Source organism: Electrona antarctica (assembly GCF_951216825.1).
Source record: "Electrona antarctica genome assembly, chromosome: 19".
NCBI lineage: Eukaryota > Metazoa > Chordata > Actinopteri > Myctophiformes > Myctophidae > Electrona > Electrona antarctica.
The window spans coordinates 14449528-14463595 of NC_136800.1; the positions used below are offsets into that span (position 1 = coordinate 14449528).

Genomic DNA, 14068 nt, shown 5'->3' on the forward strand with positions numbered 1-14068 from the left:
GTTGACCAAAACATACAGTAGATAGTGCAGAGATCTACTGTAAACTCTACAAGACAAGCATTCATCTGCAGCCTGCCGTTGTTGAAGGACATTGGACCTTTTTCTTTGAGACCGTTGCGACGCGCCGTGGTAGCCTATTTGCATGGTGCTCATTTCCCCCAGCTACACATTTAATTGACCTATAGCCTATACTTTTAAATATGATTTATTTTTTGTGTACCGTGGTCCTGCTATGCGCTACATGCGGAACAATAAGTGCACGGGTTATGGTTATCAACGCGACGGAGTCTCCCGAGACTGTCGGTGCTGCTGGTATCCGTGACCCGCAGTCCTGCACGTCGCCATCTATCCAGTCCATCATCAGATCGCGGAGGAGACGCTACATTACGCAGAGCGACATGATTGCAATCCTGGACTACCATAACCAAGTGAGAGCCAATGTCTTCCCACCTGCAGCGAATATGGAGTATATGGTAAGTTATTGCAGGAAGTTATTGTTGGACTATATGTCTGGAAGTTGCAAGTGTGTGAAATTGCAAAGTTATTAAAGTAGGCTATATGTCTGGCGTGACTGACAGCGAAATAGAGCTTTTACAGTATAGGTGACCTGACCACACAGTTGTGACTGTACTCACAGTAGGCCTACTGTAGCATACTCACTGTACTGTAGTCTGACTCTGCACACACACATTGTGTACCCCCCCCCACACACACCACACCACACCACACACACACACACACACACACACACACACACACACACACACACACACACACACACACACACACACACACACACACACACACACACACAGATGGAGAGAAGGGGGAGCCAGAGAGAGAGAGAGATGGAGCAGTTAGTTAATGTACACAGCATATACACATATTATTCATGATTATAGTCATTATACTCAATTTATTACCCATTCATGATTGCAGTTATTATACACTGACTCATTCATACAGTAAATACTGTATGGTCTGTGGTCAATGTTAAAATGGCGAATTGTTTACATTGTTTAAAATATAAGCAGTTTTTTGTCAGAAACAGGTTCTAAGGAAACTAATAGATTTGAGTATCACAGATGTATACTATTGTGAGCAGTACTACTTGCTCACTTAGCACTCAAATTTTAATAATAATTAATAACCAAATGTCGGAAACCAAAAAGAAAGGGATATTTATTGACTTGTTGTGACCCATAAAAATGTGTCCACACTCTACTAGACTGGCTGGGGGTCAACTGAGTTAAAGTGGTTAACCCTGTTGGTGACAAGGGTTCATGCTGCTTACTCAGACATTGTGAGTCTCTCTGAATGAGAGTGTCTGCTACAGTTAATACCTAAATTGTAATTGTAGTTGTAGGTGGATCAGGTTAATTTGTAATAATGAGCTGTATGGTATCATTTGTAATGTTGTTTAAAGGCAGAGTGAACATAATGCATATGATTAAACATCATACTATAGACTACACAACACGACCAGGAAGCGATGGAACAACTTAATACACATTATACGCTGCACTAAAATCATTCTGTAGATGTCATTATGTTTAGTGCAGTTTGAAAGTATAAAGCTTGCAAGAATTTGAAGATAGAAAGAAAACATTTACCCAGAATGGACACCTATATGACATGAGCCTAATTTATACTTTGTGACACAACCATGAAACCACGACAAAAACTGACTTTCAAGAAAAAAATGTAATGCCAATAATCGAATAATTGAATAGCACTGGAGACAGTGAATCTTTGGAAATGTAAAGTATGGTTTGGATCTTAAAGCATGGCAAACTTGGAATTATTTAGTTGTGCATGGCCCTATGACATAATGTCAAAGTTATGGCCTATAACTATATCATATAACTATATCCCTATATCACAATACAACCTCACATCCCATGTCCGCACTGTGGATGAAAGCCACAGACTGATGCAAAACTCGCAATCAAACAGTTACGTTTGATTGATTGATTGATTGATTGATTGATTGAAAATGTTATTAACAGTTTGCAGAATTACAGTACATTTCAAGCACAAACTCAATACAAAGGCTGTTAACTGTGAGTGGACGACCCAATTAAGCATTACACTTGTTTACAACAGGGTCCACCATGTTCAATTCATCAAAACATTTAGAGACGTACAAATAGACACTTCTATATAGACAAAGAACAATACAGGAATTCATCATAATGGAGGTAAAAAGGGAAAAGAAACATATACAGTGAGGGGAAAAGGGGGGGGGGGTGCGGTGGGGGGGGATTCAGATTTTACGGGGGCCAGTTTCGAATTGCAGCCATCCGTAGGTGCCCTTTGAGAGCGGTTTTGAAGGAGTCAAGGGATTCGCATGTCTTAATGACTGTTGGTAGGGCGTTCCACATTTTGGTGGCATAGGAGCGAAAATAATTTAGTCCCTTGTTTGTGCCGAATCTGGGTTGAACATGGTTCGTTGCACTCCCTCTGGTGTTGTGGGTGTGGACTTCGTTAACATTAAGGAAGTATCTACACAGGTACATGGGTATCTTGGTGGAGTATCGAATCTTGTGGACCAGACCCATCGCAAGATGCTGTACTCTGTCGCCGACCCTAAGCCATGCCAGTCTGTCAAAGTGGGCAGGGGTGAGGTGGGTTCGGGGGGTGAGGCCAAGTAGGAGCCTGACCAGTTTGTTTTGGGAGGTCTGGAGCCTAGTTTTAAGGGCCTTTGAGGTGCTGTGGTACCAGGAGGTGCATGCATAGTCAAAGAAGCCTTGTACAAGGGCTCCTGTTAAGGTCTTCAAGGTGTTTTTGTCGACCAGTGAGGAGATCCTGTAAAGGAATCTTGTTCTTTGGTTGACTTTTTTGATTACGTTGGTGGCCATTTTATCACCGGAAAGATTAGCCTCCAGGATGGAACCGACCTTCAGTTGAGACAAACTGAGCTAAATCAGCTTGCTCACATCTTTTTTTGGAAAGAATCAGCTTGTCAACTATCGGCCTGGAGGATAATGATGCCTGTATAATTCACCCCATGCCTGACCGTTCGTTTGTCCATACAGTATACAGTACAGTACCCCTTATGTTTTGTAGTTCAAACTATCTCACTGAAGGCAATGCATGCATTATAATCCAACAGTTATGGGACGAAGGACTGGCAAGAACAGCTGAAGCTTGGGCTGCTACCTGTCGCTGGGAACATGGACCTGCTTACCTTCTGCAATTCTATGGACAGAACCTCTCTGTCAGGACGGGAGGGTCGGTAGACACGCACACACACACGCACACGCACACGCACACGCACACACACACACACACACACACACACACACACACACACACACACACACACACACACACACACACACACACACACGTGCAACTTTTTAATGCCTGATCTGAAACTTTGCCCTGAATCTTCCTTTCCTTGTGGGGGCCAGCACTAAACCCTCTCCCCTGACCTATAAACCAGTTGCGACCTGGTCGACCCATAAACACCTAGCTGCGACCAGGTCGCAACAATAACGACCTGGTCGAGACCAGAAAACAACTGGTCGCGACCATTTAACAACTAGCTGCGACGACTATAATGGGTCGGAACCAGGTCGAGGAAACAATAAGGTCACGACCAATAAGGTCACGACCAATAAGAAACTAGTCGAGACCTGGTCGTTGGTCGCTACCAGATCCTTCCTGCCTGTTGTTTTCTCTGCGTTTGTTCCAGATATGTGGTGCATACAAACTGAAATTGAAGCTTCTCCAATTTTCTGATTCTGGGGACAGAAAACAGATCTGTCCCTGGTGACCTGAGACAAGATCTTTAAAAAAAAAAGTATAATCCAACATTAGTATTTTGAAATAAATTATTTGACAAATAGGAGCTAGTGTAAACTAAAGATCTAAGAACTGGAGTGATATGGTCCATTTTAAAAGGTTATGCAAAGCAACATAACAACATTAACACCTTAACAACCTTAAACACCTTATCAACATTTCCAATTGATATGTCCAGAAGTCCCAGTCTAAATTGTCTTTCCTTTTCATGCCTGGATTATTACTGAGATGGCATATGGCATATTCAATGTGGTATGCCTAGCCTATGTTATAATCATGTCCCTTTACTATAACTCTAGGACTGTCACAATTATTACATAATCGCCTAATCGCAATTATTTGAGATAATCACAATTATTTGAGATAATCGCAACTATTTTTTGCATAATCGTCAATCGTTTCCATGTTGAAAAATGTCCATACATCTTTAAAAAATAGCAGAAATAGTCACTTTGTGTAGATTCAACTATTTCCACTATTTTGTAAATGTTTTGGAAAGAAACACATTATAAAACATTATTAAATGTGTCACTGATTTCATTAAGTTATTTGTCATGTCTGCCGAAGCCTAAAAGACAGAAATACAAATTGTATTAATATTCCAATGTTCAATGCAAAAAAACACAATGAAATCGTTAATCACAATTATCTGTGTGACAATAAATCATAAACTTTAATTTGCAATCGTGACAGCCCTAATGAACTCTTCTTCTTCCTCCCAGTTTTGGCTCCATTCTGGAGTTCATCAAGCCGTGGTATGATGAAGTGAACGACTATGTCTTCCCCTACCCTCGCTTCTGCAACCCCAGGTGCCCCAATCACTGCTATGGGCCCATGTGTACACACTACACACAGGTAGGGAATTGACAACCAATTATTCTCTGACAAAGTGTTTGCCCATTAGGTTTTTTTGCTTTCCTGCACTCAGGATCTCTTGTTATAGCAGAATCTCACATACGAATACATATGATTGGTTAAGCCTGACTTAGTTTTGTGCTGGTGTTGTGGACCGGAAATATCAGATCTACAAGCTCACAATGACATTTTATATACAGTATTTTCTGTTATCTGTTTGATACGGTCATCTGTGATCCGTTACCAAATCAAAATAAATGTGTGACATACAGTAGAGTTACTATAAGCACTATAAGCATATTGATTGATTGATTGATTGATTGATTGTGGATATTTGCCCTGGGCCCTGGCTGAGGGGGTGTGGATATTTGCCCTGCCCCTGGGCCCTGGCTGAGGGGGTGACCGAGGGCCCTGGCTGAGGGGGTGACCGAGAGCCAAAGGTGAAAAGCTTGCTCAGCTGCCGTATCTTCCGTCAGGATAACAGCCAGCAGCATCTGGCCAAGCGCAGTAAGCTAATGTTGTGGACTTGTGGTCAGTTGTCCAGGGGTAATAGAGGGCAGCTGACCATGAGATGAGATGAGATGAGATATACTTTATTAATCCCCGAGGGGAAATTGAAGCGTTACAACAGCACAATGTGACACATAGAAAGCTAAAACTACTGGACAGACAGAAACACAAAACAGACACAAATGGACATAAACCACACAAGACCAGCACCACCAAGGACCATATGCCATTTTGGGGGGGGGGGGTTCTTATGCATTCGCATTGTATAGTCTGATAGCAGTTGGCATAAAAGAGAGTCTGTATCGTTCCGTGTGCATCCTCGGGGGGAGTGTGAGCCTACGGCTGAAAGTGCTCACCCTATCACCAATCGGCACTAATGACCTGACAACCTGACCTGATTACGCTTTTAAAGTGACGGTGCAATAACCAGTTAACAGTTTCTTCAATATTATTTATCAAAAGATAAAAGGTAAATTTCCTTCTGTCTGTTAGAAAAGCACTGTATTTGAAGGCACTAGCTGGCTCGATAAGGTGTTCGTTATCAATAAAAAATGTATGAGCTCCATCCCTACACTCTTATACTTTCCTTTCTCTTCTTTTTTTCTTCTTTTTTAGATGGTTTGGGCTTCCACCACCAGGGTGGGCTGTGCAGTGCAGACCTGCTATAACATGTTTGTGTGGGGAGAGCTGTGGAGAGAGGCCACCTTTCTGGTCTGCAACTACTCACCTAAGTAAGTATACGTTACTCTGTGATACTCTTCGGTTCTTAAGGTTCACAGCGGGGGAAAAATGCAGACAATTAAATAAACTAGAAACGTGAGCTCCTCAGAGTGATCATGTACTGTAGCAAAAAGTACATTTTGAAGAAAACATTGCATGGCCGAAAATCTATTACAGTATACAGTATGTGGAGTTGCAAGATCCAAGGAATCAAGTTTAAAGAAAGATTTAGATTGTATGTTCAGAACTGTACAGTAGGTCAGGGGTTCTCAACGTTTTTGGCCGGGGACCCCCGGAAATGCTTTGGCAATGTTTCGGGACCCCCTCCCCGCCCCCTCCCGACCCCCAATATAAATTGACTGCTACAATAACCTTAATAATAGAGACAATACACCATACCGTAAATAAATACTGAAACCAGATACAATCATTAGGGAAGGTGTATGTACTACATGTGTACTATATGTAAACTGGTCCGGCACAAAATATTTTCAGATGGCCAAATCCATATTAGTCCTTGACATGAAAATGTAGGAATCACCTACAAACAAGAAATTATCACATAGTGATATTTGTCAGGTGAAAGAAGCGCTGTCTCCGTTGTGTTCTATATTAGTATGATTATTGCGTGTACCGTATGTTTGTGTGTCACAACCTCGCGCCTCGTGGCCGTTGTTTGCGTGCGCTGTCTCTGTTGTGTTCTCCCCCCTGAGCCGTGTTGGGGTGCGCTCTTCCTTCCCCGTCACCCTGTGAGTGTGAGCATGCTTCTCTGCTGCGTTGCTCTGTGTCTGCAGCCTGCGTGCCTGCAGTGTGAGCATGCTTCTCTGCTGCGTTGCTCTGTGTCTGCAGCCTGCGTGGCTGCAGTGTGAGCATGCTTCTCTGCTGCGTTGCTCTGTGTCTGCAACCTGCGTGCCTGCAGTGTGAGCATGCTTCTCTGCTGCGTTGCTCTGTGTCTGCAGCCTGCGTGGCTGCAGTGTGAGCATGCTTCTCTGCTGCGTTGCTCTGTGTCTGCAGCCTGCGTGGCTGCAGTGTGAGCATGCTTCTCTGCTGTGTTGCTCTGTGTCTGCAGCCTGCGTGGCTGCAGTGTGAGCATGCTTCTCTGCTGCATTGCTCTGTGTCTGCAACCTGCGTGGCTGCAGTGTGAGCATGCTTCTCTGCTGCGTTGCTCTGTGTCTTCTCTGCTGCGTTGCTCTGTGTCTGCAACCTGCGTGGCTGCAGTGTGAGCATGCTTCTCTGCTGCGTTGCTCTGTGTCTGCAGCCTGCGTGGCTGCAGTGTGAGCATGCTTCTCTGCTGCGTTGCTCTGTGTCTGCAACCTGCGTGGCTGCCAGGGATATTTGCCTCTCCCCTTCCCATTGGCCAGAGGCAGCTTTTCCGTTGCTTGGTGTTCCATTGGCCAGAGGAGCAAATCAGATCGCGAATTGGTCGCTTACATTCCATGAGCGTTCATAAGTCAGGTTTCACCTGACAAAAAGCTCTATTTGGAATCAGTCCGTTTTTAAGTTATTGTTCTCATTCTCTTCAGGGGAAATTGGATAGGAGAGCCACCGTATCAGGTGGGCGTCCCATGTTCAGCGTGCCCACCCAGCTATGGAGGCTCCTGCAGCAACAGTATGTGCTTCCCAGGCATCCAATCCAACTACATGGCTTGGTTCAAGTGAACGGAGTGTGAGGTAAAGCGATCACAGCTCGGGAACTAGCAGACTGGATTACAGTAATTCTAGTACAATAATTTACATCCAAGTACAATACATTGTAACTGTAGTCTTGCAGTATTGATGCTGTATCATTACTGATACTGGATGGTTATACGGTATTTTAAATTACTGGCATATTTGAGACAGACACTTTGAGATTGTAGACACAACCTATACTCCTTTCCTTTTTTTTACATGAGCTATTACATCCCCGTTTTAGATGAGTCACAATTATGCAGTGTGACGACGATGCAGAATTAATTTGTGCACACCTAACTATAGGATTTCACCATCATGCTCAGAACACACACTTGGAAACACTTTGGAAACTCCTTATATGGTTTGTAAAGAAAAGGTGTGCCCTGTGCTCAATAAGAAAATAAATAAATAATCAGATCCTAAAAGTCTAGTTTACAAATCTGTCTAGTAAATCTATTAGTAACATACTTATTGAGTAAACGATATGGACTTTTCCTGAAAAGCTGTTGTTAATTGTTCTATTTGACTGTGATTATCATCAGCAGGTGCACTAGTTATAGTATATTAGCATACTCTACCATAGTAACCAATGTTTTATTCATTCAAATAAGTTCTGCATTGCAACGTTCTATTAAATGCCATTGTGTATTAAATGCCACATTCAGTTTATTATTATTCATGGAAATATATAAAAAAATAATAATCTGACAGGGGATGTGAACCCTAGCATCCTGAACATTTGGCAAAAATGGAAAATACATAAGCTCACAATGTGTTACGACTTGTGAGCTTGTATACATCGTCTATTTTAGGTGAAGCGATTTGGTATAGAGGGCAAAAAATAGGGCCCATAGAGCATAGACCCTGGGAGGATCCTGATCAATGAAGTGTGGTTTAACTGTTTAAAGGCGTATATAAACAGCATATCCCAAAGAAGACAAAAAGTGGGATTTGAGTCACAGTCAAGATACTGGGTGCATGTACTGTAAACATAGCCATTACTGGCTGCTGGGAAAGTTCTTCAAAAACCCAACACATTTTTTAAATGTCATTTGATGGAATTGGAATTTGTCATCTCAGAAGTGCATCTGCAAAATGATCAACTCACCCCCAACCTAATGCTAACATATCTACAGCATTGTGTTTTTTTTACAGACCAATTATTTGTCATTATTTATCTCTGACAGAAATGTTTTTCTTTTGCATTTTCTCTGCCTGTTTAGTTGTTTTCTTTTGTTCCCTTGTATCTGTTGAAGTGCATCTTGAGCAGTGTGTGCCACAGCATGCTGACATTTCAAATACAGAATACTGGATCAGTCTGTACCGATTTCATGGTGCTACATGTATGTACTGTAGTTTAGACATTTGTTCCACATCAACAAATACACTACTGTATCTTTATATCTTTTTGTCACATAAATATTAGAACATACGCAATTGTTTTTGTGTATGCACTATATTGTTATTATGTTTTGATTGTTCCATTAATAATGAAATATTCCGGTGCTAAACAGTTACGAGGCTCTTTTTGTTCCACATGCAAATGTGGCAGACTGAGAACATTTTGTGAGGTTTGTTTGTTTGTTTATTTCCTTCTGTCACATAGAGTATCAGATAATGAGCATCTTGTTTGTGTCTATTACTATGCTGTTTTGAGTTTTACAATTATTTTACAAGAATAAAACTGCATGAGGCAATACAGCCTTTAAGCTTGGTCCCATATTTGTATATTTATGTATCTTTAAATGCCTTTTCATGCCTTATGTAAAGCACTTTTAATTGCATTTGTGTATGCACTAAATAAACATATCTTGCCTTCACTGGTAAGATGATGTGACCTATTGTTCATATTGTTTCATGACCTTAGTGATTAGTTGCATCATGTATATAAAAAGCCTGGGTACCGAGGCTATTGCGTGTACAACTTTACAGCTAACACTAAACCTCTTGATACGCTATCACAATCAGCATGTTACTCTTGTACTGCTGTGATGAGGCAGAGGGACTGCTTGGGTTCCTGGGACACCACAGTTGAAGTTCCCTGGCAGATCACCTCCATCCTGGGCTCATTCAGAGTCAGGTAGCAGCCTCAAGATTATCTTGTAATGGAGAGATGATTCCAGAGAATTGTAGTCACGCTTTTCTAACTCTAGAGGGAGACATTTAGCCATTGTCTGCTTAATATTTGCCATTTCTGGTGCGAATTGACCACAGCCATTTAAAGTACTGTATGTGTTTATTGGATTTAAAAAGTATTAACCTAGCTCCCCACAGCTGTTTATAGAATCACAAATAGGTTCATGGATCATGATACTGTAGGACTATAATAGGTCCTCACTAATAATCATGAAAAAATTGAACACATTTTTCTACTCGGTCTGTGTCTCATAGGAGGGCTGTGGGCAGTTCAGAAACCGTCTTCCAGTGACATCATCGATGGGGAATCCAAGCTAATTTCTAGTCCTGAAAAGTTGCAATGTGAAAATGGAAGCCATCTGCCTAATGATGATGTCACTGGAAGACGGTTTCTAAACTGCCCACAGCCCTCCTATGAGACACAGACATTGTACTGCAATGTACAATGTTACAAAAGGTACAAATGTATTGGTATCAAAATATACATAAAGTACAAAAGTAGAAAGTACTAATTATGCAGAATGTCAGAAGTTTCCAAATTGAGACACATTGAGAGCTAGTTCTGCCATTTTCAAAAGGCCAAAATGTATATAGGGTGTGTGCATGTTTTCTGTAATAATAATCAAAATCTACAAAGTAGTAAACTATGGCAAGTTGTTGCCACAAGGGGTCACCAAGGCACAACATGCATTAGTGACTGCAGGTCTTCACTGCAGAGAAACTGGAAGAGCTCAGCTACACCAGAGCTCACAGACTGGACTCAACAAGGGAAGTTCCATTTAAAGGTATATTCAGTGATATTCAAATATCACTTATTCTTTCTTCGTTTTTGGATAACCCTCCCTACTATAAAGTGTGCTGACCATATAAGGAGTTCATCCCTGTCCCCAGTGAGCCCCTGGGGTCAAAAAACCCTAGTTTCGGTTTGGGCTTTGGGTGGCAAAGCCTTCATCCAATCAGGATGAGAGGGGCCTTCCTCCATTCATGATCGAGTGGGGCGGGCCTTGGTGCACGTGCTGTTGGTTTGTTGTACTTCCCCCACTGTAGAGCGTGTGCATGTGCACATCTTTTTACCGGGGCGGACCGGGTTTTTTTCCAAATCACCCAAATCACTGAATGCTCCTTTAATATGGGACTACTTTTATTTGTATATTAAAGGATTGTTGCATTAACAATTTGTAATATAATCACTATAGAGGGTATGCGTGTGACATCATCAACAAACCAGGAAGCTACTGAGTGGCAAAAAACTACTTTCTGGCCTTGACAGCCCATACATCCACAAAGAAAAGTCTTATCTGATTGCATTAAACAACATTAAACAATGTTAAACTCACTTTGCCTGTTGCTTTGCCACTCAATTTGCCACTCGATGTGCCATTCACTTTAAGCATGCGCATACTCTCTATTGTCAACAACAGAATGTGGAGGGGTGTTGTCCATTTAGCTTAGTTGACTGCTAGTTGTGTTTTGTTTTTGTTTGTTTTTAAAAATGTATACATAGTAAACTAAAGTTTTCAAATAATTATAGTGGAGTAAAAGTATAATATTTGCCTCCGAGATGTAGTGGAGTAAAGTAAAAGTATAAAGTAAAATACTCCAGTAAACAGTACTTGAGTAAATGTACTTTCCACCACTGCAGAAGACCATAAGTTCAAGAGAGAGGTTATAGAAATGTAAAGCTGTGCAGGTTTGTGTGTCCTTCCTTGTCAGGTACAACTACAGTTGTAAACCTATTACAAGAGACCAAGTGGTCTTCTGCTCTTAAAGGACTTACACAGACTAGGCCTTTTTCCAAAGCATGCAGTCTTTTTTTTGGTTTATTTTCAATTAATCCATTGGATTCAGCTAATTTCATTGATTTCAGATTTGCTTGAGATTGATAATCCAACAAACACAGTTCCATTGTTGCCTTAGTTTTAATGCATGTAGAGAAATAATTTATTTGAAAATAGTCCCTGGAAAAAGGATCGATTTACTTATTAACTGTGCAATGACCTTTAGCCAACACTGAATTATTCAACATTCAGGTATTTTCGGTAACATTTTAATCACTATGGACAAAATGTACACAAAGTAAAACACAAAAACACAAAAATAAAGTGGTTATGAAAATGGCCTTTATGTGGGCCTACTACAATATTGCCAAAGCTGTGACTAGACATGATATATGGTAGGCCTAAGGTCGTTTAAGTCATGAAGTCTTAAGACATATATTTTTGAGTGGTGTAAACCACTCCTACAACTGGCTTTTGTGTGCATAAAAAAATGACCATGGTTGCTATGTTCAAAATAATTTCTGACGTAATTAAATCACACCCGGGTGAACTGGATGACCGTAGCAACCGTGGTCATTTTCTCTGCGCAAAAACAGCCAGTTGTGAAATCACATCCAGGTGTGATACATACATTTATCAAAAATGATAGCTTTTTTTACTTAACATATTTTGTGTGATTTCATTACGTCAGACATTACGTCAGACCACAGCTGATCATGCTATATAAAACCTTACACCACTCAGTTCACACGGGTGTGATTTTTTAAAAGTGAAAGTGATGTATTCGTCAAATAACTTTTGTTAGTCAGTCTAGTACTCTAGTTGTAGTAGTCTCATAACTGGAAAAGTGTGGGAATAAAGTCAAAACAGTGTGCAGCCATCAATCTATTTTCCAAGGAAAATAGGTTGACGTTGTATCACGATGTATTCCCACACTGCAAGTTCTGTTGAATGGTTGTCCTACTTTCGGGAGAGCGTGAAAGGTGAGCTGGTCATTTTCTCCCCCGTTAATTCACACACTCCATCTTTCGATGGTTCAACAGGATTGACCAGTGGTTACGTGCTCTTCAGACAAGGCACTTAACGCCCCCAACTGTTCCAGTGAAGATGCTCAGTGGCCAACATTTGAGCACTGTCTTTTTTTTCTCCTACATAGTAGTACATTTAATTTGAGCATTTCTTATGCTTTATATTATATATATATTGAAAATCCAAGACTAATCTCAGAGGGGTGCACACAGTCAAAGCAATGTGTAGCCTTTATTGAGGCTACTTGTATGACTGTGATCAAAGGCAGACAAGATAAAAGCTGTTTCCAATTGAGTCGTGCCGAACATCAATCATTTGGGTTAAAAAGAAATGCAGGTCAAGAAAGAAATTGCCTGCGCACGCGCGCACGCACGCACGCACGCACGCACGCACGCACGCACAGTAGTGCAATTGTCTCCAAAATGTACACAAATCAGTAAGTTTGTCATAAGTCATAGGTTAATTGGAACATAATAGGCCAGCTTTCATGCTTTTGGGTTCCCACAACTTCCCAGTACCAGTGGACAGGTGAGCTCTGTCCATGGTTCTAAACCACTGGACAGGTGAGCTCTGTCCATGGTTCTAAACCAGTGGACAGGCTCTGTCCATGGTTCTAAACCACTGGACAGGTGAGCTCTGTCCATGGTTCTAAACCAGTGGACAGGTGAGCTCTGTCCATGGTTCTAAACCAGTGGACAGGTGAGCTCTGTCTATGGTTCTAAACCAGTGGTTCTTTTCAGGATGAGACCCAAAAGTGAAATTAAGTTTGCCTGGGACCCAAACGAGTGAAAAAAACATGTCGCTTCGCCCAGCGGTGAGCTTGTAGATCGGCTATTTTCACTACTTGTTTAGAAAGGGAGGCTCCGGGCACACTCAGAACTGTGCAAAATCAGATTATAATGAATGAAAACATCTGAATCACATGAACTATGCTCTGTTCATGGTGCTGAGTAGTACACTGGGCTGGTGAGATCTGCCCATGGTTCCAGACCATACAGCACCCTTATCCATGAAACCAATCATTGTTTGTGGCATCTGGTATGACATACAAACAGTAGACTGTAGACTGTTTTCACTGTTCACCATCACAGTTGTGACCAATCATCAAGCCCACATTTCAATAACTAACTGCTGTCATAGAGAATAAACACATTAGAGATGCATGTGTAACCCCCAGCCAAGAACCAGCACGCAACACCCCTGCCAATCGGGCTCAGCTCTATTGGCACGACAGGTTGCGCGTTGGTCTGGCGAGTGGGAGGCCCGGGTTCAATCCCCGCTTCCGCGCAATGCTACGATATGATGATAATTTACAAGAATGATGCATGATGGGCAAATAAGCAAGGGATAATATTGCCAGCGCTCCGGTCGTTGAGAAATAAAAAACAAAAACAATGACTGTATATTGTATACAACAAATTGTATACGGTTACACGGTCGCCTCGGACAACAAGGAAGTGTTGATCAAATATAGAATACATTTTCGGTTACTGCATTGTCTTTTCCTCGCTTCAAATGTTTTGAATGCTGTAAATTACATTGTGCTTTTGTTTACA

At 41.5% G+C, this 14068-nt stretch overlaps 1 protein-coding gene across 1 annotated transcript; it reads left to right on the forward strand.

Annotated features, from left to right (window-relative positions):
* The first annotated feature begins 208 nt into the window (after window positions 1-208).
* LOC306943262 (peptidase inhibitor 15-like) lies at window positions 209-7991 on the forward strand. The gene is made up of 5 exons (XM_079529494.1): window positions 209-473; window positions 3116-3234; window positions 4533-4665; window positions 5791-5906; window positions 7419-7991. Exons 1-5 carry the CDS (start codon window positions 267-269, stop codon window positions 7552-7554), a joined length of 711 nt encoding a protein of 236 aa, XP_079385620.1. The 5' UTR covers window positions 209-266; the 3' UTR covers window positions 7555-7991.
* Window positions 7992-14068: the final 6077 nt, after the last annotated feature.

Excerpts from the sequence above, each read along its gene's own strand:
- LOC306943262 (XM_079529494.1), top strand. The coding sequence starts at position 267 with ATGGTTATCAACGCGACGGAGTCTCCCGAGACTGTCGGTGCTGCTGGT. Across the intron at positions 474-3,115 it reads CAGCGAATATGGAGTATATG|TTATGGGACGAAGGACTGGC; the intron begins GTAAGTTATTGC and ends ATAATCCAACAG. Across the intron at positions 3,235-4,532 it reads CTCTCTGTCAGGACGGGAGG|TTTTGGCTCCATTCTGGAGT; the intron begins GTCGGTAGACAC and ends TCTTCCTCCCAG.